The sequence below is a fragment of the Corvus kubaryi genome, unplaced genomic scaffold (genome assembly GCF_017639235.1).
Source record: "Corvus kubaryi isolate FWS band 111438036 unplaced genomic scaffold, C.kubaryi_AGA036_p1.0 66, whole genome shotgun sequence".
Taxonomy (NCBI): domain Eukaryota; kingdom Metazoa; phylum Chordata; class Aves; order Passeriformes; family Corvidae; genus Corvus; species Corvus kubaryi.
This window is the reverse complement of record NW_024582054.1, coordinates 35,456,544-35,482,325: the sequence shown is the minus strand read 5'-3', so window position 1 is coordinate 35,482,325 and position 25,782 is coordinate 35,456,544. Positions and strand designations below refer to the sequence as shown.

The 25,782-nt window shown below is 49.1% G+C and overlaps 2 protein-coding genes across 7 annotated transcripts in view; one reads left to right on the top strand and one right to left on the bottom strand.

Moving 5' to 3' along the window:
- The window catches only part of LOC121673988 (heme-binding protein 2-like), a 10,399-nt gene extending 3,072 nt beyond the window's left edge, over positions 1–7,327 (bottom strand). For 2 of the 6 annotated variants that reach the window (XM_042047892.1, XM_042047894.1), the window contains exons 1-5: positions 7,078–7,327; positions 3,940–4,031; positions 2,766–2,907; positions 1,210–1,393; positions 37–236 (exon numbers count right to left, since the gene is read on the bottom strand). In XM_042047892.1, the coding sequence (XP_041903826.1) occupies positions 65–236; positions 1,210–1,393; positions 2,766–2,907; positions 3,940–4,031; positions 7,078–7,306 (819 nt within the window). In that variant the 5' untranslated portion in view covers positions 7,307–7,327 and the 3' untranslated portion in view covers positions 37–64. Of the gene's footprint in view, positions 1–6; positions 237–1,209; positions 1,394–2,765; positions 2,908–3,939; positions 4,032–7,077 lie in introns of all 6 variants that reach the window. The other 4 variants (XM_042047893.1, XM_042047895.1, XR_006019384.1 and 1 more) reach the window with 3 other exon arrangements.
- The window catches only part of FANCM (FA complementation group M), a 54,965-nt gene that overhangs the window by 7,452 nt on the left and 21,731 nt on the right, over positions 1–25,782 (top strand). The window contains exons 5-11 of the mRNA XM_042047828.1: positions 15,519–15,650; positions 16,451–16,583; positions 16,780–16,908; positions 17,335–17,436; positions 18,894–19,072; positions 19,774–19,980; positions 22,842–23,076. Of these exons, the coding sequence (XP_041903762.1) occupies positions 15,519–15,650; positions 16,451–16,583; positions 16,780–16,908; positions 17,335–17,436; positions 18,894–19,072; positions 19,774–19,980; positions 22,842–23,076 (1,117 nt within the window). The remainder of the gene's footprint in view (positions 1–15,518; positions 15,651–16,450; positions 16,584–16,779; positions 16,909–17,334; positions 17,437–18,893; positions 19,073–19,773; positions 19,981–22,841; positions 23,077–25,782) is intronic.

Genomic DNA, 25,782 nt, shown 5'->3' with positions numbered 1-25,782 from the left:
CTCGGCAGGGCGGCAGCAGGAGCTCGGCAGGGCGGCAGCAGGAGCTCAGGGCCGCAGCAGGAGCTCAGGGCCGCTGCAGGAACCAGATCTCGTTGTGGCGGTTGGCGGCGGCTGGGTTGGTGTAGCCGGCGATGATGAACGTGTCCCGCAGGCACAGCTCGGGGCTCTCCAGGATGGCTGCCAGCAGGTTGATCTCTCTCATGATCGAGTCTTCGTTGGTGATCCCTCGGAAGCTCCTGCAATGGTCACCTCGATAGCGAGTTCAGATCCACTGCGGCTGCAGCCCGCAGCTCCCTGACAGGAGGGTGCAGCCCGGAGGGGGTGGCTCTGCTCCCAGGGAACCGCCACGGGACAAAAGGGGACAGCCCTCAGCTGCACCAGGGGAGGTTTAGGCTGGACATCAGGAAAAAGCACCTCACAGAAAGAGTGATTGGGCGTTGGAAAGGGCTGCCCAGGGAGGTGGTGGAATCGCCATCCCTGGAGATGTTTGAGGAAAGCCTGGATGTGGCGCTCAGTGCCGTGGTTTAGTTGGTAAGGTGGTGTTAGGTCATAGATTGAACTTGGCGATCTCAAAGGTCTTTTCTTTAAAAACAATTCCGTGGTTCTTTTTAAACCCACTATTTTCCCACAGACTAGAAATGCCCTCTGAATTATTTGGTTGTGTTTCACCAGTGGTACTGACCATGACTGATCCCAAACAACTTTTTCATAATATTTTTTGTGCCGTGTTGGAAGCTTTGTTCCTGACTACTGAGCATAACCATAAAAATGTGTGTTTTATCACACATTTACAGATGCATCATTTTACCAAGTAATTGATATAAATGTAGAATATCCTGAGCTGGGAGGGACCCACAAGGATTGTGGAGTCCAACCCCTGTCCCTGCCCAGACCCCCCAACAGCCCCAGCCTGGGCATCCCTGGCAGCGCTGTCCAAACGCTCCTGGAGCTCTGGCAGCCTCGGGGCCGTGCCCATTCCCTGGGGAGCCTGGGCAGTGCCCAGCACCCTCTGGGGGAAGAGCCTTTCCTGGTATAAATAATTAACCATTATTTCCTGACCATCCCATTCATACAACAGGCAGCTTTTACAACTCCTGAAAATTTAAGTTTTACCGTTTGTTACCTTTTACAAGGTTTAAAAAACGTAACGTGCCCAGATTGAGAACTGCATGCTCTTCCTGTGTTGAGCAGAGTTAAAGCATTTCTCACCTGCTGTAGACAATGGTGGCAGGCCACTCCTCGATGATGATGTCGGAGTCGAAGGGGTGTGGGGGCTCGTCCTGCAGCACCTCGGGCAGGTAATAGGCCACTGTCACCGCCTGTGTCATCGCCGACAGCGCCTCGGTGGTGTGCACGATGGTCACGATGGGGACCGTGATCCCCAGGTACAGCCCTGGGCACACACAGTGGCGTTTGAGAGGTTTTAGGAGACACCAAGAGAAGGTTTGCACGCTGTGCTGGCCTGCTGAACTCGTACTGAATTGTTTAAATGAGTGCACGGGGTTCGTGAAAAGATTTCGTTGGGAGGGTTTAGGCAGTGGGGGGTGTGCTCCAAGTTGGAAGTACCAGTCCAGCACTGGCACAGGGTGCCCAGAGCAGCTGGGGCTGCCCCTGGATCCCTGGAAGTGTCCAAGGCCAGGCTGGACGGGGCTTGGAGAAGCCTGGGGATAGTGGGAGGTGTCCCTGCCATGGCAGGGGGTGGAACAGGAGGAGCTTTAAGGTCCCTTCCACACCATCTGTGGTTCCATGATTTCAGTGTGCTTTGCAGTTGGTGTGTGTGTGCAAATGTTTGTGCGTGTGTGTGCGAGACAGAGTATATAAATATTTGGGAACAGAACTGTAGGCAAGAGAAGGGGCTGCTTTGTGAATTCATGGAGGATTTGCTGTTGTTAAAAATGCTGCAGTATGTTTTTGCACTGTTGTGTGTTTGGACTGCAGGAGGGGAAGCAGAGATGGCTGACAGGGGGAACTTCGCTTCTGTACAGATTGAAAAACTCCCTTCAGTCCTGGAGCTAAAATTACCTTTAAACCATGTTAAAGTGTTAAAAGATTGGGGAGAGTGGGGAAGGTACCTGAGGAAAGAAAAGCTTTTGTGATCAATGTTTGTATTTTCTTGGAAAGACACTTAAGGGCTGACTCAATTACAGCACAGAGCACTGGGCATGGCAAAACTTTGTAATAACTGGAGGATGAAAAATATGAGAACTGATGTCTGGAAGTGAAAACCAGTTTAAATTGGATTGGACACCAGGTGCACATTTTACAGGCAGCCACAAGCTCTCAAGGACATGGTGGATTTGCCATTATTTTGAGTTAAAACTGGAGTATCTTTGTGGAAAACATGCTTTGACCACAAATTGTCTGTGTCCATTGGGACAGGGACAATTTAATATCTTGAATGAAAGGGAAAGAGGCAGAAAACTCTGGTCCCTTTTGGTATCACACTCTGACAGATGATTTCAGTGCTGCTGTGAACATTAAGCCCCTAAAATCCTGTAGCAAATGCCAGATTTACAGCAGAGAGCTTGGAGCAGCCTGGGACAGTGGGAGGTGTCCCAAGGGTGGCACTGGGTGGGATTTAACATCCTTCCAACCCCAACCATTCCATGATTTCTATGATTTTTCTGGAAAGGCTGTGTCGTGGAAAGATACCCCTATAGGGTGGCGTATTTGGGAAAAGCTAATCACAGCACCTCCCTAATTAGGAGGAGCTAGTTCAGAAATACAATTTTCTAACTCTGCTGTAGGACTGAGGTGCCCATTACCTGAGGAGTTCTGCTCACAGATGTACCTCATGAGCTTCATGAACCCCAGGCAGATGCTCTGTTCGTACTGCTTCTCTTTCATCTTTATGCAAGCCCACTTGGCTTTCCCATACTGCCTTTTCTCATAGAGCAGATCTCCCAGCTGCAAACACAGAGAGGACAATTTGGGGGGTTAATTCAATTGTCTGAAACCATCAAGCAAACAAATACAAGTTGAGCACAAGAACTGCATCTTTTTTTCAGCTCTCAGTGACATGATCTTGAAAGAAACATGAATTTTAATCCTTCCTCCTATAAACCAAGGAATACACTGCTGATTTTGGATCAAAACTGACTTCAGCCAATTTCTAGGTAGTTCTCCTTTAAAATAAAGATCTGCCATCTTTTGGGCTGGCACTATTAAACATTTAGTTGCAATTAACACTGAATAACCTTATTTTTTAGCTACAGTAATACTGAGAAATTGCTTTCAAGCTTTTCATTACAACACAAACAGTCAGGAGTCCCAAACTGTTTAGATTAAACACACTCAAATGATGGTATTTATAAATGTGAATTATCTAGATCTATTTAAAAGAAATGTGGCCAAGAAGTCCTCATAGATGGCCAGTAAAGGTTTTCATGGTTTGTTGGCGTAAGGTTAGACATTTGTTTGCACATTTCCTGAGCTGGAAGGAATTTGCTATACCTTAATTTCGGTTTTTTTATTAGAGAATAAGACGGATTTGCACATTGCTGTTTTGTTTGATAATGATGATCCCTGATACAGAAGTACATTTTTGGTTTTAAATTCAGATATTCATCTCTTTCAAGTACTCTTTGCTAAGGTTTTATTAAATTGATTGTGTAAAGGGGCAAATGCACCGATTTAATTGAAGGAAATGGGCATTTTATTTCAAATGGCAAAGTAAGAGGGGATTTTCTTTAATTATGTCACAAAGGCTGTGATTCCTGGCCATCTTCTGGCTTTCCTGACAGTTTCTACCTTGCAAAAAAGAAAATGACACATGTTCAAGGGATGAGGTGTTTCAGAGGAGAGGGAGTGGCACAGTTACAGTGCTTTGCACTTGATGGTCACAATCCTAAGCAGTTAAAAGAACTTTCAGAGGAGCCCCGTGCCTGGGAGCCAGGAAAGCCACCCTGTGTGCAGCCAGGCTGGGAAGGGCAGCAGTACCTTCTCCTTGCGCTGGATCAGGGTGAAGGGGATGCTCTGTCTCTCCTGAGGGTTGTTATTCCTGGTCAGCTGCTGGATGGGCTCTGCCATGTCTGCAACAGAACCACACATTCCCACCTGAGACTTGAGGCTGCAGAAACAACACTGAAATGTGCTTCATTCCTCTGGGCTCTTTGTGGCTGGTTTTGTTTGCTCTCTGCTGGGGGGGGACAAAGCTTTTCCTAGGAGAGCTTACCTGGGTTCTGCCCCGGTGCTGTTAGGAGCAGGTTTTCCTCTCCCATTCCCTGTGCTTGCAGCTTCCCAAGTGTCCATGGAAAGCTTTGGCTGTGCCCCATTTCCTGCCTCTGTGCAGGGGACATTCCCAGTTCCAGCAACTCTTTTGCTGCTGGATTCAGGTGTGTATCCACGTGAAATAAGATTGGGTTGGCTGCTCTTGTTCACAGGCTCAAGGAAATACTGCAGTGGGAATCGATTTCCAAAGGATGTTTAATGTCTAAAGGTGTGTTTGTAACTGTGGTTGCCCTGACATCAATTCGCGCTGAAGGTCATAAATAAATTCTGCTTAGGAGTTGATCCCTGACAGACAGGCTTGGAAACTGGATAGAAGGTCAGTCTTAGGAACGGAAAGTCTTTCCTCCACAAGAGTTGCTCCCTTGCCTTCCGAAGCTGAAGTGATAAGGTATTTGTGTGCTTAGAGGATTACAGACTCAATTTTACGTGCAGTGTTTGACAGTCTGGATGTGAACTCCTGCCCTGCTGCCTCATGGTGTGTACTGGACATGCAGGAAAAGGATGAGTTTCAGCTCCCAGGGCCCTTTTTCTGGGAGTTTGAAGTGCCTCAGGGTCTCAGTGGACGAGGCAGGAAGATGGGAGAAGAGAGTATTATCCATGTTTGAGAGAAGAGGAGAATTAAGATGCAGGAGAATTAACTTGGCCGAGGTCACTTAGTAAATCTGTAGCTGAGCTGGGAATCAAACCTCCATCTCCTGGCATCCAGTCCAGGGCTTTAGCCTTAAGACTATTTGGAATAGTAAAGGTCCTTAAACAAAGGGGAGGAAAAAAAATAAAAGGGAGAAAGCTACACTGTAGTTAAGTGTAAACATTTCTTTTTCTTTGAAATATATTGCTGGGAAACGTTTAAAATGTGACTAATAACTGACAGGTAAAATTGATCTCTTTGGAGGCTGAGGGAAAAATAAAGGTAGATTGGAGTTCAGCACTGAATTTTCCAACAATTAGGAAAGCTTTCAGGACTCTAGAAAAGTTAACTCTATTTTTAGATTACTTTATCAATAAGTGGGGGGGGGGGGGTGGGGGTATGGTTTTTTTCATTCCATGTTAAGGCAGAGGATGGGGATTACAACTGATTAAAGTCCTTTGGGGAGTTTTATCCTCCAGTTTGTGAATCTGTGCTTTGTGTTGTCCCAGTCTGGAGAGCTCCACCTGCACAGGGCCAGGCTGGCAGGCAGCAGAGGGACAAGGACGGTTGTGTTTTCTTAAGTCATGGTTTCAGTGATCCACAGGGATCATCCCAGCCCAGCCCCTGTCCCTGCACAGACCCCCCCAACAACCCCAGCCTGGGCATCCCTGGCAGCGCTGCCCAAACGCTCCTGGAGCTCTGGCAGCCTCGGGGCCGTGCCCATTCCCTGGGGAGCCTGGGCAGTGCCCAGCACCCTCTGGGGGAAGAACCTGTCCCTAAAATCCATCCCAATCCCCCTGACACAGCTCCAGCTGCTCCCTCGGGTCCTGTGCCTGTTCCCAGGGAGCAGAGGCATGGAGCACGGTCTGCTCCTTGGCACGGGGGGATTCCTCCTTCTGGAAAATGCCCTCCATTGCCTCCCTCCTCCTTCAGCCCTGGACAGGACCTGAAGAAAAATCTTGTATTATTCTGTCTTGGTTTTTGCAACGTGTGCTGAGTGCCACGGAGCAAACCTGTAACACTGTATAGCTAAAGTGTGGTCAAACGCTGCTTTTGACATATTCCTTAGACTTTGTATCCCTCCTAATGGCTCTCAGGCATTCCAATGCCAGGCACTAGATAATTCTGTGGGAAGGGCTCTGGTTTTCTGCTGCCCAGAGCTGTCTTAAGGACCGCTCTGCATCCAGGCATTCACACTGCACTCGGGAGTGTTAAACAGGGACCCCCTGCTCTTCCCTCCCTCCGTGCCCTGGGCATCCCGGAGCTGTCAGGTTCCAGCATTCCAGCCACAACCCCGTGGCTGCTGGAGTGAGTGCTGAAACTCTGGGATGGCACTGGGCACCCAGAGACCCCTCCAGGGGCAGCGAGAGCAAGGCAAGGCAGGGAGCTCTGTGCAGAGCGACCTTACCCTTCTTTTAGCGCGTTAATTGTCATTGTTAAAGCATTACAGAGTTCAGATGGACTTCAAGGTGTGGCTGGAAAAGGAGGATGGATACAATTTGCTGTGTTGGAGTATAGAAAGGTTTCTAAGAACAGTAATTTAATACTGGTCATGTCCAGGGCAGTCTGGGCGAGGTGTGGCTCTCCCCAGCTCGGGAAGGTGAGTTCCCTGCACGGCAGAGATGCTGCAGATCTCTGCTCCTCTGGGCAGGACAGGGCAGAGTTAAAGTCTGTGACCGAGCTGAGCTTGTAGTGACTCTCTGCTGCTAGTTAGGAGTTCTCTGGCTCATCAGCCTTTCAGAGTCTCCAGTCTTTCTTAAAATTGAAAACAACTAATTTCTGACTAGAATGAGCCTGGGAGCCTCGCTGTCAAAAGCAAATCAATCCTTGTTTACTCTGTGCCCTTTTTAAATACAGCCCTCTTTCCTCAAAGAACTGACTTTTTGGATGGGTGTAGGGGATATTCTTAGGAAGAATGCCTTTGCAGGTAGTCAGTTAATTAAGTCTGAAAACTCGCACTGGTTGTTTTTAGTATGAATAGGTCCCCCCAGTGCTGCTGCAGCCGCTCCTCTCCATTACGGAAAGCTTTGCATCGCCCTGGGCGAAGCTTTAGCCGCTTCAGAGCCACACTTCGGTGTCTCAGACTCCCAGCGGACTTCGCTGGGTGTTTATTGCTGGGTGTTCATCGCCGTGTCCCGCATCCCCAGCCCTATCCCGGGGCCATCCCGCGCGCCCGTCCCTAATCCCGCATCCCGGCTTGCGCCTTATCCCGGCCTTACCGCGGGGCACGTCCACCTGGTGCCCCCGGCCCACGCTCTGCCAGTAGCTCAGCAGCCGCTCCTGCTCCTCGTCGTCCACGCGTTCGGCCGCCTCCTCCTCCAGGCTGCTGCCGTGGCTGTGGTACGCGGAGTCGGCGCTCTCCTCGGCCAGCCCGTCCAGCTCCTCCAGCGTGATCGCGGCCGGGCCGCCGGGCCCCGCGCCGCCCATGCGGCACCCGCCCGTCTCCATCCCCGCTCCGCGCCGCGCCGCCGCCGCGGGCCTTTATAGCGGCACCGGGGGCGGGGGCACGGGCGGGACCCGCCTCGGCCCGCCCAGCGCCCGGCAGGGATGGACAGAGCCGGGCATGGAGCGATGGGTGCCCGGTCATGGCACTGGGGACTGGGGGGGACCCGCCTCGGCCCGCCCAGCGCCGGGCAGGGATGCACAGAGCCGGGCATGGAGCGATGGATGCCCGGTGAAGGGCAATGCTGGGCAGGGATGGATCCAGGGATGGACGGATCCAGGGATGGATGCCCGGTCCCGGAGCTCCGTGCCTTCACCCCGTGCTGCAGGGACCGAGCAGTGCAGAACTTACACAAGTTGGTGTTCTGTCTGTTTTCCCATTCATTCCCTCCTTCCCAGCTGTTCTCTTCATCGTGTTTTCCCCACTGCTCTTCATGTCCCGTTAGTTGTTCTTTATTGTGATTTTATTTCACTGCTTTCAAACCACACCTTGAAGACACTTCTTTCATTTTATTCAGTTAGTCTCTGAGGTCTTTCCAAAATATTACGAGTGCAAAACCTCTGGGATATTTTGTTACTGAAGTCCAGCTTTGGAAGTTTTCAGCTGCGTAATCTTGCAGTTGAGACAAGGCTTTGTGTGAGCGAGGGGGATGAGCAGCCCCGTTATGGGGTGGATATGGCAATTAAAGCAGGATCTGGATTTCAATCAGGAGTCTGTGTGGACTCTGTGTAGCTGTCTTTCATTCCAAATTTAACATGAAATGACTGTTGTGGCCCTTTTTGTGCATGCAGGAATGGGGAATCTCATGGCATTTAGGGTTTGGAATAATAGGAAAACAGTCCTTTCCTGTGCCCTGTTGATGCTCACAGGGAAGGCTGGAGGTTGAGGATGTGACTGTTGTGATGCTTAATCTGCCCCCTCCTTTCTCCCTTTTTCTGGTCAGTCCCTTTCTCCAGGCTCAGCTTTGGCTCCCCAGCCCCAGGGGCTGAGCTTGCTGTGGAAATGACCCCTGAACTGCCTTAGCAGCCTGGATGTGCCGGTCCTGACTGTGCTGCTGACAGGGCAGACCGAAATCCTGCTGTGCCCGGGCAGCACTCCTTGGGGAATGTGCAAACGGAGGCACAGCTGCCGGTGGGAATGTCCTGAGAGGGTTTTTGGGATGCAGCGGCTGCAGGGAGGGAAGCACCGGCCACCGAGGGGGTTTGGCCTCTGGGTTTCGGGCGGCTCTGGAATTCACTGGGAAGGCAAATCCTGGAGCAAGGCTGGATCCCACGCTTGTTTAAGTGTCTGGGTGCGTGCTGATCTGATTTCACGGGCAGCTGCCCGCAGAGCAGCACCAAGGGCTCCCTCACAGCAGGGAATTTCTGGCAGTGACCACATTTCCCTCTCAGACCCGGCTGAACCCTCAGCACCTGAGGGGAGGCACAGTGGGAACCCATCCCTGCCCCAGGTAAATCCCACATCACACACTCCAGTGCTGGGGGGAAGGAAATTTCCACTGAATTTTGGCAGCTGGGTTATCAGTACCGAGGGAGGGCATCCTGGCTCTTGGAGATTCCTTCCAGAACTGGCATTCCTGTTTGAGTCAAGGTGTAGAGGTTCTTTTTCTGCCCATCGTGCATAAATAGTTCATGGAAAACAGTCCTGACTCTTTTGTTCAAGCATTGATTATGTGAATTAATGGTTGCTTAAATGAAATTATTTCTGTTTTAAGTATTGAGCATCTTTGTTGGAGATGAGAGAGAAGAAAAAGAAAAACCAACCAGCAGAAAAATAGTTTAAAATCACAGCTAAATTTCTCTATTTGTGAGAAATGCCACAGAATACTAACTATGAGAAAGAATCTGGGAGTTTAAAATCCTGTTTTAAAATTCCATCTGTACAAATTACTCTGTGTGTATTTAATTTGTCTTTGATTTCTGACGAGTTTAGTAATTACTGCATTTGATAGAGTGCTGAAGATGTGATGGTCTGTGTCTGGATAGATAAGAGGAACTCGTTGTTACTGCAGGTGGAAAAAGCTGATTTTTGTTTTATTTGCTGGTTTTTTTTCCCTCAAACATGCTTTTTTTGTGTATGACTGCTGGCTGATAAACAGCCACTCTTGAGATAACACAGTTTTGGTAGGGCTGTGCTCTTGGTGCTCTCCTGGCAGGTTCTATTTCTCAATATAACACAAAAACTAATGTTCAGCCTTAAAAAATTCAGATTCAACCCATCCTCAGTGTGATGCTCCTTTCTGTCTGACAGTCACGTACTGAGTGGCAGGTTGATGTGGCAAAGCCACTTCTTTCTCAAGTAAAAAGTAAAATTGTTCTTGGTGAAATTAGTTGAAAAGTAAAATCTGTAGGTCTTGTTTTATAAGCTTTAGGAAATGAAAAATGCTGTAGCAGGAGAAAACTCAGCTGTTAGAAAAGGACAAAGTGTTGGATTTTTTGGATGGATCCCAGCTTCCAGGGAAGAACAGTGGATTTTCAGTGTCTCATGTCCCTGGAAGACTGGGAAGAGTCAGAATGAGTTAATAGAAACTTAAACCAAAACTTTTGGTGCCAAGATCATTACTGTGCTGATCAGTTTTGGGTTTGGAGAGCGACAATATCAGCTAAAATCCACCCTACCCTGCTGGGTCCCTGCTGCTTTCCTCTCTTTACTGGCCAGGTGAGAAAATGTCAGGAGGAAACTTACACAAAACGCACTTTTCTCCCTGGTTTAGAGTTTGTTTGTCAGGACTCTGAAGTTTTGCAAGAGAAAAACTAAAACTCAGTGCCAGTCAGAGCTCCAAAGCCTCCCCAGCTGGCAGACACTAAACATGGTTTGTTCCTGGGACTTGCTTCTGGAAGTTACTTTTGGGAATATTGGTTACTGCATGGACACTCCTCAAGGTACCACACTTGGGGAACCCAAACACTTGGGGAGCCCAAACCTTCCTGGCTTCAGTGTGATGCCTGAAGTGGCCACCTAAAAACAGAGACTGGACAGGAGTAAGGGAATAAGGCAGGGATTTATCTGAAAGGCCTTCAAAGGTACCCCTGGGCAGCCAGAGGCCACTGCCCAGATGGACCCCAAGGTGGACGGCAGGGCACGAGTTCTTCACACTTTTATAGGTTGGGTTCATTTGCACAGCAGGGTTCATTCTCCAATTCAAGCTTCAGTTAATGATGTAATTTCCCCGAGCTTGCCCCCCTGTAGAGGCTTTTGGTTGATACTTTTGGGCCTAGGACGGTCTGGGTGTCCTTGGAGAGCAGGCCCGGAGAGGCTTTGTTCTGTGTGCCTGGCACAGAGAGCAGCAGTGAACAGGGTACAAGGAACTGCAGAGTCACACACCAGGCACTGCGGGGTCTGAGAAACAGGAAAGTTAAAACCTAATCAAGTTCTGGAACAAAGCAGGGAATGCTCTGGATCATCCCCTGACCTTCCGTGGAGCAGTGAAGGCTCCGGCTGCGTTCACACCTCCCTGCAGGATCTCTGCCCTAGGACAGCCTGGTCACATCCCTGCTGTGGATCCTTGGGATGGAAACCCCTCCTGAGCCCGATCTCCAGCAGAGCCCCGTAGGCAGAGTCTCCTTTTGCCCTGCACTGCTTTTCTTTGCTCTCTTCCTTGAAAATTTGAGGATGTGGAGCAGAGGGTGGGAGCATGAGGTGCATGGCCACAGCACAGATCTGGGTTTGGCCTGCAGCTGTTGGTTATTCCCTGCTCCTGCTTTGGGGGATCCCCTTAGGACAGACCAGTGTGTTGGGCTGTGGTGGGACCTCACTGGCACTACCTGGGCTCATTTCCTTCTCACCAGCTCAGCCCCAGCACGTTGGGAAGGGATCCCTGGCAGTGTCCAAGGCCAGGCTGGACATTGGGGCTTGGAGCAGCCTGGGAGGTGGGAGGTGTCCCTGCCATGGCAGGGGTGGAATGGGTGGGATTTAAGGTCCCTTTTCAACCCAGACCAGTCTGGGATTCCATATTGGTCACTGAAAATACGGAGCCAGGGGGCTGAGGAGAGCAGGGGAAGGGTAGAGGAAGGTGCAGCTCTTTCAGCTCGGTGTGACTCCATAAAAGCCAGTCAGGACTGTCACGGGAGGCTGGGAGCACTGTGGGGCTCCTGTGGAGGGGATGCACCTTGTTTGTGGAGGTCCTGTCTGCTTGGCAGCTGGTTTCTGCCACCCCTCCTTCTCCACTGCGAAAGAAAAGCCTCGCTAACAGTTATTTATGGGTGTTTTTCTTTGCCGAAGAACCCCTGCAAATCTGCACTAAAATAATTAGGTCAGGGCGTTAGTTTAGAGCCTGTAGAGCCCTGTTTTTTGTTGTGCCGACAGAAAACAGATTAGGAGCAGTTTTTAGTGAGGTGTAGCTGGCACAGGACCAGCTTTTTGCCCCATACACAAGTCCTCAGCTCCTGTCAGAACTCCAAAAACCGGTTCTAAGCTCATCGTGGGTACAGGCTCCAAGAACTCATTGTGCTTTGCTGCGGGAGATACCTCAGAACAGAGAAAGTCTTTGTGTTCTCAGCAAGTTCAGTGCAGGATGGGATAACTCTGCCAGTCCTCTTTTGTCTGCTCCTGTAAATCTGTCAGCCCTGAACTCCAGCTAGTGAGCTGGAGAAAGCCACGAGCACTCCTAAGCAATTAATTGGAATTAATTCTATAGCTGTGTTTGGGTAACGTGACACTGCGATGTTTTGGAAAGGCTGAGGGGACTTTTCCAGAAGTATTATCTTTTTAATTAAAAATGAAGCTATGGAGGCAAGATAAATGCAATCAGTGAGCAGTGAGGGGTCTGATTCTCTCCTAAGTAGGTTGTGTTTACTGTTCCCTGTTAGTTCTGAAGCTCCAGGTGACTGGATCCTGCTGTCTTTCATAACAGTGCTGGGTTTGTTTGGCAGAAGGTGATTAAATCAGACAGGGGTGTACATTGAGCAAACAGGGACAATATCATTTTCTTGTATGTTAGAAACTGGGTCAAGGGATGAAACAGAAAAGCACATGTAATGGAGATTTCTTAAAAAAAAAAAGAAGCTCTGCAAGTATAGGAAATAATAAACCAGTGCTGAAATATTAGATTTTGTGGCCCATACTTTTTAATGAAAACATTAATTTCTTTTCTAGAGGAACATTTATGGAAATACTGACTCCATTTCCACTACTTGAGACATAGTTTAAGCTTCATCTTCAGCACTTCAGGTGTCCTCATGTCCAACTGTTTGGGGTTTGATGGGAGGGTAATGAGCTATTCCAGTGGTATCCATACAAATAAAAAGCACTGAGTTCTTCCTCCATGGTCAGCATTTTGATGTATTTTGTAAATCCCTTTTCCTGTAGCTGGCACCGACATCTCTGTCTCTGTCCTTTTAAGGGGACTTGTCAGGTACAGCCCGGATTGAAGACCAAAGAACAGTAACAAACTCTGTGATAGAACATAAAGTTCTGAATTTTAAACCCTTAAAACAAAACTACATCTTGGATTTTGTTCTCACTAATATGAGAAATGAATTCCTTGTGCATTCAGCCTTCCCAGTGGCTTGGTGAATGGTTTTGACTGTATTTTGAGAAAACAACATTTGATATCTTCATTTTCTCCCCCCCTTTCCTCCAGAAATTCCTGGCACTGTTGTAGCCTCCAGTTGGTGTTTGCTTGTTGGTGATGTTAGAGGTGTTAGTGGTTTATTTCGCTTAATTAATCCATGAGCCTTAATTAGAAGGAATGCCTGGGGCTGGAGTGTCCTGCCTTGCTTTTCCCGGGAGCTGTGGGACGCCGTGACCCAGCTTCCCGGGGGATAAAGGAGACCTGGGCAGGGCTGGGAAAGGCCTTGGAGCCCTTTGGATGTTCAGTGCCCACAGCTGGGCTGACTCCAGGTGCCCCAGGGGACATAGAGCGGGCAGGCAGGGGCTGCCCCAGGCCTGGGCCCACCCCACGGCCCAGAGCAAAGTCATGGAATGGTTTGGGCTGGAAGAGACCCTAAATCCCACCCAGCGCCACTCCTGCCATGGCAGGGACACCTCCCACTGTGCCAGGCTGCTCCCAGCCCCAATGTCCAGCCTGGCCTTGGGCACTGCCAGGGATCCAGGGGCAGCCACAGCTGCTCTGGGCACCCTGTGCCAGGGCCTGCCCACCCTCCCAAAGAAGAGGAGGAACCCAAAATGCACCAAAGCCCTCAGAATCCTGGCTCCATTTCTGTGCTTTCCCTTTATCTGCTGTAAGCTGCTTATCCTGCTGGCTCCGGTCTGCTGGTTTGGAGTGACCCGTGGGCATGGATGGGCAGGGTGGAAATTCCCCAGCACATCTCCCCCAGTTCAGCTGGGGCTGTCACAAATTTTCCTTCACCCTTCCAAATTTCTCCTGGCTTTTTTTTTTTTTTTTTTTTTGATTCTTTGGGGGATTAATGCTGCTGTCATTGATAATGGCAATTATTCCCACTCCATTCCTTAGGATTTTGGATTAGATTTAGATTAGATATTGGGAAGGAATTCCTCCCTGGGAAAGTGGGGAGGCCCTGGCACAGGGTGCCCAGAGCAGCTGGGGCTGCTCCTGGATCCCTGGCAGTGCCCAAGGGATGGAGGCTGGACATTGGGGCTGGGAGCAGCCTGGGACAGTGGGAGGTGTCCCTGCCATGGCAGGGGTGGGATTGGGATGGGATTTGAGGTCACTTCCAACTCAAACCATTCCATTCTGTGATTCTGTTTTCATTTTAATGCCACACAGGTTCTGCACACAGACTAAGAAGGTAAAAGAAGACCTATAAATAAATTATATTAGGAATTAAATTATAAAGTAATCTATAGCAACAATCAAAGCAAGCAGACAGAAGTTCAACTAAGCTGCCCCTGCAGTGCCTGAGCACAAGCAGCACGTGCTTGTTAAGGATATTTGTGCATCCTCACGGGATCTGGGAACCCAGCACAGGAGCAGTGCCTGGAGAGCACAAGTGGAATGCTGTTACTCAGGGATAAACTCAGGTTGCATTTTACACGTGGCTTTCTTTACCTGCCAGGACATTTTCTCCCCTCCAGCTCCACTGGGATCAGTGTTTGAAGCCTGACTTAGGCCTGGCTTTATTGGTTTAGTTGGATGCTTTTTAGGGGGCTGAAGAGACACTGAAGGCATTAAGCATTTGTTACACTCCAGCCCTCTCAGGGCAGGGCAGCTGTGCTGCTGCTGGAGCGCCTGGAAAACTTGGGAAACGTGGTGTGCATGGAAGCAGCAATGGGGAATTGCCTCAGCCTTTGGAGCAGCCTGTTCTTGTGCACTGGGATGATTTTGGGGCCCTTGGCCAAGGGGGCCAACAGGTTGTAAACAGTGTTTGTAGGACAAATCTGATTACTGCAATTATGGCAGAGTTAGCGCTCAGGCCAAACTAAGTCTGTGGAAAAATCCTGACCACCTAAGGCTGGGAAACAAAGAGGAAAAACAGGATTAAGATGCATTAGTGCAGGTTATTGTCCTTGCTGCACCGAGGTGGAAAGCAGGTACATGTGATGTTTGAAAACAGGCTGTGTTTTGGGGTGGATTCTGAAGGAAATGGGACACGCTGCTGTGCCTGTGCCCGTTCCTCTCTGCTCGTGTGTCCCAGCTCCCATGCCTTCCACACACAGATTTTGGACATTCTGGCCAGTCTTTCACCCAATTCAGTCTTCTCAGAGGTGAATCCAGGTGTTCTGGGATCAAAATGCCGTTGGAGTGCGAGCAGTGAGAGTGGAGCTGCAGCCCCAGTTCCGTGCCTGGGTGTCCATCCCGTTCCGCTCCCTCTCTGCTCAGTCAGCCCCTGTTCCAGTCCACACCCCAGGGCTGTTTCCCCTTCTCGGTTCCTGGATGGATACAGGGCTATCCTGGGGGCAGCAGGCTGTTGGTCTGTAGAAAGGGGGGACACAAATCCTTAGGGAACCATGTTCATGGAATCTCCTGAGTGGGAGATCAGAGTCCAATTCCTGACCTTGCACAGGACACCCCAACAATCCCACCCTGTTCCCGAGAGCCTTGTCCAAGTGCTCTGGCAGGAATTTTGAGAGTTAACCTAAAAACATCCTGACTATGGTGAACCTTCCACTGAGGCAGAGCCCCAGGTACGGTAACAAAGCACTCAGAATTCAGCACAGCTCACTCGGAAAAATTCTGTGTTTCAAATAAAGTCAATGAGCTTCTCATGTTCTGTTGTGTAGGATCTGTAAAAATAAAATTATTTCAAGGGGCTCAACCCCCCCCCCACCCCAACCTGTGCTGGGTTTTGGTTGCAGGTGCTGGAAGCGTTTGCTGGGCGCCTGATTAAGGTGGGAGTGTTATCCAGGAGGGATATTCCCAGCCTGACCAAGTACCAGATCATCCTGGCAAGGGATCAGTACAGGAAGAATCCCTCTGCACAACATGCAGTAAGTTCTTTATTTATTTCATGCTATTAAAGTAGGGAATAAATAGAAATAATCCATCGTTACAACATTTCCTGAGACATTTTAAGCAGATTTCTGTTCCTAGCCGTGGAATAAAATATCATAGAATCACGGCACAGTTTGGGAAGGAAGGGATCTTAAAGATCATCTATGGAACCTCTAAAATATTCCTAATTGTTCCATGTTTCTGGATGCCAGTATAGGAAGGTCAAGGAAAAGATCAGGAGCTCCATTTCCAAAGTGAAGTTGTTGTGAGAATGTACATTGTAATTACTGACAGCCAAGTTTTCATTTTCCCCTCAAAGCTGTATTCCTGCTCCTATATTTTGGTAAATCCTCATGGAGTGGTCAGATTTTGTAAACTTAAAGAAAATTGCCTTAAAAAAGACTGTGTGCCTCAAAAAGAGCAGTGGGAAATCTCCTTCACTGTAAGCAAGGCAACTTTCCTGACTTAATTTCATAGCCTGGGTGGATGTGCTGGGAATCCCTTGTTTTCCCAAATGCTGATGGTTCAGCTGTCTGAGTTGGAGGGTTGATGAGCGCATTTTGGGAGGCAGTACAGGTATTTTGGAGAGTATTTTTGGAGGTGGAAGAGGATCACCTTCGCTGAGCATTGTGGAGTCTGTCCCCTGAGGGCTCTCATGGACAAACTGCTCCCTGGGCATCACTCTGGGCTTTGCTCTGCTCCTCAGGTGTCACTCTGGTTCTGGTCAGGAATTGCAGTGGCATTCCTGCTCCTCAGCCACTTCCTAACTCAGTCTGAGTCTGCTTTTCTCCCACAGGGAATCCATCAAGGCATCATTGAAGGAGACTTTGCCCTCTGTATCAGTCTGTACCACGGGTACGAGCTGCTGCTGCAGATGGGAATCCGCTCCTTATTCATCTACCTGTGGGGAATCATGGATGGATCCAAAGGTGAAATGTCCTCGGGAACATCCCTCCTTTCAGCTCCACTCTTCTCAGTTCCCTCACTGTATGGGTGGTTTGGCACAAAACAGCTTAGGGAAAGAGGGGATGCAGATGGAATTGGTGTTTTGTTCCCCTTCTGTTAAAGACAGAGTCTGTTTGGGAAAGCAACTGAAATCCTGAGGTGTTCCAACTCTCTCCAAAGGGTTATCCCGCACCAAGACCGAGCTGGGGCGCAACGAGGACTTCATGGAGCTCTACCAGCAGCTTCGGGACGTGTTCTCAGCCACTGCTGTGGCTCCTGAGAATGGAAGTGTGTGCAAGAGCACAGCAGGTCAGGATTCCCCTCTCAGGGACAGAATGTTCCTGGTTGAAGTCCTGCTGCACTGGCTGCTGCTCTTTATTCCAGACTGGCTTCCCAATACTCTCTCTCCCCTCCCTCTCTCTCTTCCCTCGGTGGTTTTAGCTGCTTTCAATCAAGTTTTCTATGTTTGAAGTTTTTTATTTGCTTTCAAGTGAAGGTTAAAATACGACTGTGTCACTGTAAGTCTTTTCCAGTGTGACTCTAACAAAAGTAGCACTTTCTCAAGAACTGGGTTTAACAAATGAGCTTCTGTCAGCAGTTTATTGTTCTGTTTAGAACTAGTATCAGGAATTGGGTCTGACTTGGATAATTGCAGTGGGAGGGAACGAAGTTCACTAAACCTTCCTGCTCATTGCAGGTTTATTTACATCCTTTGTTGCTTTATTTCCTTTCCAGTGTTGGAAAAGAAAAAGGAATTTGTCTACAGTCATCCAAAACTAAAGAAATTGGAGGAAATCGTGATAGAACACTTCAAATCCTGGAAAAAGGGATGTTCTGGTGAGTACCAACAAGTCAAGAGAAAACCTGGGGATGGAAACAAGGAATATCCTCCTGACTGATTTCCAGTCTTGTGCTGCTTTATTGCTTTGATTGTTTGTGTAGCTTCCCCTCTAGAAGAACTTAAGATTTCTATAAAATAAAACTTGCTGTAAATTCTCATTATTCATTTGATATAAACTGCTCTAACAGCTAAGTAAAACAGGGACAGGCAGCTCATTCCTGGGGCTACCATGTTTCCTGCTGGTCCTGTCCCAGTTTGTCCTGGCAGCCTCCCCTCAGGGCCCTGCTGCCAGTCCCTTCTGCAGTTACATGAGCACATTTAAGGACCTTAAGGATAAAAGTTCTGATATCTGGCCTGAGGATAAGAATTAAAAGCTTTTGAGGCATCAATTTGAAGTTCAAACCCTCTGGTTACATTCACCCGTCTCTCATTGGTTTTCATCTTTATGGAGAGATGTCATTCAGATCTCTTTGGGTTTGGGATGTTTCAGCTTCTTGAGTCCAGCTTTGGGAATGATTACATGAGTAATAATAACATTTGTTTTGTAGCTTGTTCACTTTTTTCTTGCCTGTTTGGATCTTTGTGCTCTGTGACGTTCTGATAATTTCTGACCTGCCCTTCCCTCTTCTTTTTGTATTTTCTTTTCTCTCTTGAATGCACTGTTCTCAGCAAACCCTTGAAAAGACTGATGCTTTCTAGTAGGCAACTTTAAGGTTTCCCAGTTCTGTGTTTGCAGCTACAGGATATGTCCCAATGCATTTAATGCAATTAACTCCTTTTTCCCCCCTTCCCATTCAGTTTTCTCTGCCTCCCAGCCTCCCTCCCTCCCTCCTTTTGCCTCCACCTGAAAAACCCTACATTGGAGATGGAGAAGGAGGGAATTCATGCCCGAAGTCCTCAGCCATATCAGAAGTACCACCAGCCCTTTCTCCTCCATTTATTGCCCAGAGCAGCTGTGGCTGCCCCTGGATCCCTGGCAGTGCCCAAGGCCAGGCTGGACATTGGGGCTGGGAGCAGCCTGGCACAGTGGGAGGTGTCCCTGCCATGGCAGGGCTGGGGCTGGGTGGGATTTAAGGTCCTTTCCAACCCAAACCATTCTGGGTTGTGTGATTGTGGTTCTGCTGTCCTGAGGGTCCTAAACTGGAGAAATGGAGACAACGGTGTCTTGAACTTCATTCCAAAACAGTTCCCATCCAACCCCAGCTTTTCAAAGTGACTTTAGTAAGGGCACCTGAGATACAAGACATTCTCACCATGGTTGGTGTAAATCCTCCAAAACTGGAGATGCTTTGATTCCAAAGAGGAATTTTGCAAGGAGATGGATCTTGGAGCATTTTCTGCCCGTGTTCTCTTCCCGTTAATGAGACAAGAGCTGTGAACGTGTAACTTGTGGGGTGCCCCATCCTTTTTTATTGGTAATTCTATTAAAACCTGACATTTTCAAATCCAGCAGATGAAGGCAAGAGTGAAAGTGGGGACACGAGGGTGATGATCTTCTCCTCGTTCCGGGACAGCGTGCAGGAAATCGCCGAGATGCTGGCCCGGCTCAGCCCGGCTGTGCGGGCCATGACCTTCGTGGGACACTCCTCGGGGAAGAGCACCAAAGGCTTCACCCAGAAGGAGCAGCTGGAGGTGAGGAAAGAGGGCACTTGGAGCAGGAATTAGTGATGAAGAGCATCAATGTTGTGTAAAGAACTCTAGGAGCGTTGACTGTGTGGCAGTGGCTGAACTTCAAGTGTCGTTAGGAAATCCCTGTGGAGTGCAGAGGCTTCCAGAGTATCCAAAATTGTACCCACTGAACAAAATGTAGAAATAATTTATCGATTCATATTATATTAACAGCTGCTACATTTAGATGGCAAAAATCTGGGGAAATATGCAAATACATGCTAGGGAAATTTTATATTTCTTGTAGGTCGGAAAGATGAGATCTATTAAATTTTGATCTAGAGAAGTTAAAAAAAAAAAGATAACCCCAATGCAAAGTTGGGAAATGAGTTTTAGAAGAATGCCATGGTTGGAGTCAGAATAAGGTGTGCTTTTTTCCCTTTATTTTAGAATCCAACAGTTGAAATGCTGATGTTGGCCACACTGGTGTTTGATCACAGGGGCAGCAGCTGGGAAATTCAAAAAGAGTTGTTTTCGAATACAATTATTCGAAAATATAATTAGAATCTATTTAGAATATTAATATAACATATATTAATTAATATATTAATATAATATATAGAGAGTATATTTTAGAGTAGTTGTTGTTGTAGTTGTTGTTGTAGTTGTTGTAGTATCAGTTTTCCTGACGGAGCTGGGAAATCCCATTTCCATCGTCCCCGCAGGTGGTGAGGCGTTTCCGGGAGGGAGGCTACAACACCCTGGTGTCCACCTGTGTGGGCGAGGAGGGGCTGGACATCGGCGAGGTCGATCTCATCGTGTGCTTCGACGCCCAGCGCAGCCCTGTGCGCCTGGTGCAGCGCATGGGCCGCACCGGCCGCCGGCGCCACGGCCGCATCGTGGTCATCCTGGCCCAGGGCCGCGAGGAGAGGGTGAGTGGGGGCATGGGCAGGGGGTCAGGGATAGCCTGGCCCACAGGGGTCATCCCAGCTCCTGGTCCTGCCCAGACCCCCCAACAGCCCCACCCTGGGCATCCCTGGCAGCGCTGTCCAAACGCTCCTGGAGCTCTGGCAGCCTCGGGGCCGTGTCCATTCCCTGGGGAGCCTGGGCAGTGCCCAGCACCCTCTGGGGAAGAGCCTTTCCTGATCTCAGCCTGAGCCTGCCTGGCCCAGCTCCAGGCGCTCCCTGGGTGCTGTCCCTGTCCCAGGAGCAGAGATCAGAGCTGTCCTTTGGGACAAAGCTGCAGCCCCCAGTGAGTCTCCGCTCAGCCTCCTCCTTCACTCTGTCACAGGAAACTCCAGCACAGAATCCTGGAATGATTGGGGTTGGAGGGACCTTAAATCCCATCCCATCCCCTGCCATGGCAGGGACACCTCCCACTGTCCCAGGCTGCTCCCAGCCCCAATGTCCAGCCTGGCCTTGGGCACTGCCAGGGATCCAGGGGCAGCCCCAGCTGCTCTGGCAATTCCAGCCCAGCCCCTCCCCACCCTCCCAGCCAGCAATTCCCAATTCCCAATCTCCCATCCAGCCCTGCCCTCTGGCACTGGGAAGCCATTCCCTGGCTCCTGGCCCTCCAGGCCTTGTCCCCAGTCCCTCTGCAGCTCTCCTGGAGCCCCTTTAGGCCCTGCAAGGGGCTCGGAGCTCTCCCTGGAGAGAGTTCACCTTCTCCTCTCCGGGTGAGCATTCCCGGCTCTCCCAGCCTGCCGTGTCACCAAATGAAACTCGGAGCATCCAGGGGTTTTCCAAGGGTGCAGAGGAAGGTGTGGGGTGGGGGCTAGAGCTGGGAGGGGACACTGGTGGTGCTGCTGGTGACGCTGGGTGTTCAGACTGGTACTTACTGGGCTGGTGACGACACCAGCGCTCAGAGCTGGCTTTAGTGGCCGTGCTCATGCGTGTGACGCTGAAGAGATCGGCTTAGGTGCAAATCCACTTTGGCTGAGTTCCTGGAGCCCAGCACTCAGGCAGAGCATAATTAATCATCCCTGAGTACAGACTGTCCCTTGGGACATCCATGTCCCGCTGGAAATGTGTGCTGGGAGCTGGGGGGTCCCACCACAGCTGTGCCAGCTCCATCCCACAGCCCTGCAGAGCCTGGGCTCATCCATGGAATGGGACAGGGCAGGATTTGGGCAGCACAGGCTGGGCAGTCCCTGCTGCCATCACTGGTGAAAGGAGGTGCAAACCAATAAATCCAAGACCTGTGCAAACCAATTGTAAACCCAAAATTTCAGACTCTTGGTATTATTTCATTTATTCCAGCCAATGCTGTAGCTCTGGTTTGCATTTGTGGGTGGCAGGGATTTAATTCTGAATGATGCTGCAAAGAATCCTCCCTGACGGGAAAAAAGTTGCTTTGAAGGGATGAGAGTTAAAAATGATAAACCTGAGTAGAGCTTGTAAATAGATATTTTCTCATGCTGCTTACAGAGGCTGGTTACTATTGAAAGCTCTGCTCTGTAATGGGATATAAAATAGTCCCTTAAATTCCTTGGAGCTTCACTTAAGTAGTTGGATTACTCTGTGGTCCAGATTTTCTCAGATATCTTTGAAGCAGAACCTCCCCCCAGGTAGAACAGTCATTGTATATAATTTTGTTATGTTGAGATCAGGAAATAAGTTTAATTGCAAACCAATATTGCCTTGGTCAGTTTGTTTGGTTTTTCTCGAGGGTGTTTCTTGGGGTTGTTGTTGGGTTTTTTAAGTTTAACAGAACTGGAAAGAGACTCAGTGTGGAGATTCTTCCCCATCACTTCATTGGCACCTAAATAATTCATGTCCATGTATTAATTTATGGGAATTTGTTTGGGCTTTGTGTGGCTTTTTGTTTTGGTTTTGTGTTTGTTTTTTTTTTTTTATTTTCCTTGGTTTAGTTTAGAGGTTGTTTTCAATCAAACCACTTCAAGTCAACCACAAAGCTTTTGAAGGTGTTTTATTGGGAGAAAGGGGTCAGTGCAGGTGTGGAAGTGTGATGCTGGCAGGAATTTCCGTGGCCTCAGTGTTCCCGGGTCAGCTGTTCCACGTGGCAGCTCCCGCATGTCCCAGACCCCTGGAGCTGCTGGGATTGGGCTCAGCATGTCCTGGGGAGCTGCTCAGCCCAGAGAAACACAGGGGAGGGAAAAGCCAGCAAAGCCACAACTCCCTGATGCTGTTAATTTGGTAATACCACGGTTTTTTGCCATAAAAACACTGGGCTTGACTGTTCTAGGATTAAAAAGTTGTTTCTCAGAGTGCCCGAGGGGTTTATCAGAGCTGTGGGCTTCTTCCAGCTTTATTCGAGGAGCATCTTTTATGGTCCCTGAAATCCTCTCTGTCAGGTGGCAGCTGCCCCTGTCCCACTCAGGGCCTTGGAGAGGAGCACAGCACAAAACCAGTTCCACACTGAGCCCCAGCTTCCCTCCTCACTCTGCCCAGCTTTGGTTTCTCTGTTGCACAATAAACCAGGGTGTAATTAAAAGGACTCGGAGCACTCATGACATCAACAAATCATCTTAGGCCTTTTTTTTTGCTTGACCTCCTTTCCCTGTTTCCGAGTAATCTAATTTACATCATCGCTGTATCAGTGGCAGATTGTAACTTCCCCCAGGCACGGGCTGTGCCCCTTTCTCTCTCTCTCTCTCCTGTGCTGTGCCTGCTTCTGGACCATTAAAAAACCCCAAACCAAACAACGCCTTGCTGAGGGAACAGAAAATAATGAGAAACCCCACAGGCACTGAGGTGTTCTTTTAGTTTTGATCAAATGCTGTGAAGAACCAATCAATCACCAGGTGATTTATCTATTTATCCTCTCTTTCAGACTTACAACCAAAGCCAGTGTAACAAAAGGAGCATCCACAAAGCCATTTCAGGGAACAAAACCCTTCGTTTCTACCAGCACAGCCCACGGATGGTTCCAGAAGGCATCAATCCCAAAGTGCATAAAATGTTTATCACTGCTGAAAAACACGAGCCAAGCACCTCAAGGATGCTTTCCAAAGAGAGGAGATCCAGTTCCCTGCAGCACAAATCTGCTCCCTTTTCCTGTGTCACTGGTAAGAGGATTATGATGTTTCCAGCACATCCAACCCCTCTGATGGGGGCCTGGGGCTCTGCAGGGTCACTCTGTCAGCTCAGACACTGCTCAGGGCTGCTTCAGCCCTCAGCCTTTCCTGGGCATCCTCACAGCTCTGTCCTTGCCTATCCAGATCCTCAGGCAGGCCTTTGCTCATCTTTCCCCACGGAGTCTCTCACTGAAGGTCAGGAGCTCCAGCTACGGACAGAGGAGGCAGATGTTCATCCCAGAATCCCAGAATCCAGGACTGGATTGGGTAGAAAGGCTCCTTAGAGTTCCCATGGGCAGGGACACCTTCCCCTATCCCAGCTTGCTCCAAGGCCTGTCCAACCTGGCCTTGGGCACTCCCAGGGATGGGGCAGCCACAGCTGCTCTGGGCATTGTGGCTTCCTAAATGACAATAAACCAGAAATGCTTGAAAACAGAAGGATTTTGATGGGAGCCAAAGGAGAAAGCGAGGGCAGGGTGTTTATGAATTGTTCAGACTCTCTTGGAGGAAAATTGGAAAATTCTCTTGGAGGCTTTTTAGCTGATGCAGTTCAGTGGTGCTGGAATGCTCAGGAAGCTGAACACAATCCTAAGTCAGGAAAAAAGAGCTACTTTTTATAAATACTTGGGAATTTTCATGCTCTATGTCCTTGCTAGTGCTTTCTGTAAAGACCAACAGCAGCTTCTTGAAAGAAGAAACTCGAAGCCTTGAGAAACTTCCTGTTTCAGTACCTGATTAAACAGACACAGCTGCTGGAAAACAACCAGAGCACACCATGGAGTGCAAATAACCATTTTGGGAGCCTTTGTTGGTCTGTCCTAGAGCAGAGAAACGAGCAGGGAGGGCATAAAGAAAACGATAATGCTGGGAACATTCCTGCTGAGGGAGCAGCACTGCAGGGCTGGAGTTACTGGGTGCCTTTTGTGTGAGCCACGGGTGCAGCTCCCCAGGGCTGGGCGGGCTCTGCATCACCACAGGGGCCTGCAGTGGGTCCCCAAGGTGGCCAGGGGTGAGTCCCCAAGGTGGCCAGGGTTGATTTAGTGGAGGTGGCCAGGGTTGAGTCCCCAAGGTGGCCAGGGCTGATTTACTGAAGGTTGCCAGGCTTGAGTCCCCAGAGGTGGCCATGGCTGAGTCCCCAGAGGTGGCCAGGGCCGAGTGCCCCTCCTGGCAGCCAGGGCTGCCCTGTGCAGGTCCCTGAGCACCAGCCCTGTGTTGAATCCCCTTCGTTGCTGGGTGAGCCAGGGGCTGCTCCTGATTTTAGTGACACTCGGGATAAAGCTCCAAAAGAAGACAAAGAAAGGAGTTGACTTCTTTGCATTTTCTCTCCATTTTAGTGCCCGTTCCCATGGTAAGAAATGGGCAAAGCTGGCAGCAGTGAGTGGGCCGGGTGTGTTCTTACCTCTGCTCTCACTTTGTTGTTGAGCTCCAGTTCATCCTCAGGTTTCTCCACGGCAGGAACTGAGCTATCATGGGCTGAATTATCACAGGAATTTCAAGCATTCTCCTTGTTTTCTAGGTAAAATCAATACAATCATGGAATCATTCAGGTTGGAAGACCCCTCTGAGCCCATTGAGTCCAACCACTGCCCAGCACTGCCAGGGCCACACTGCCCCATGTCCCCAAGTGCCACATCCACAGATGGATGGAAATGCCCCCAGGGATGGGGATTCCACCTCTGCCCTGAGCAGTTCCAAGGCCTGACCACCCTTTCCATGAAGAAATTCCTCCCAATGTCCAACCTGAACCTTCCCTGGCACAACTTGAGGCTGTTTCCTCTGGTCCTGCCACTCATTACCTGAAAAAATACACATTTCCTGTTCTTCTTCATTTGATCCAATTTCTATTAATATTACACCCCGCTTTCACTTCAAAACCTCTTCCATAAATTTTGTCTGTCAGTCCCAGAAGGATCCAATATCTTGTGCTGCCCCATCATAAACCAAGCGCGTCCTTCCATTTTCAGAGCTCTCCTTCAAAAAGTGCAGCAAAAAATCCCTTTCCTCCATCAGCCTCTTATATCATTTCTTGTATTTTAAGTTTCTTTTTTCTCTCTGATTTTTGGGTTTTGTTTGTTTGGGGGTTTTTTTAAGAGTTTGCTAAAGTGAGGAGCATGTTGGTATTGTTGCTCCTGGGAGCTGAATCTCATTTCAAGCTCCCAGTAATTCCTTTTGCTTTTGTCCAGATGAAATCCCATTTTCTTAATTCTTCTGCTGGTTCTCCACAATTCCTCTACTCTCTCCTTTCCAGATAGATCAATTTTGAGTTGTCAATAACTGTGGGCTTTGTTTGATTTTACAATTTCATGTTATTTCTGTAATTGCTGGTTTTATCCCAATGATAATTGGTTTGGACTCACTTTTTAAAAATCTACCAACACCTGCTTTATGTTTAATCCTCTGTGGGGTTTTCATGCCTTTCCAGTGGCTAATTCTTGCTCTCTTCCCCCTTCAAGAACAATGAAAATACCTTGGTTCTGGAGAAAAACAGGGAAAATAACGTGGATGATGTGTTTGTGCCTGGTAGGACACGGCATCCCTAACTCAGAGTGTTCTGGAGGATAATTCCCCATGAGACAGCACGAGCTGCTTCCCATGGAGGGGAGAGGCTGTGCCAGTGACTGCAGGACGTGGTGATTCCCAGCCCTGGATCCTTATCAGCCTCACTGAGGATGGGAATGTTCTCCCTGTACTCTCACT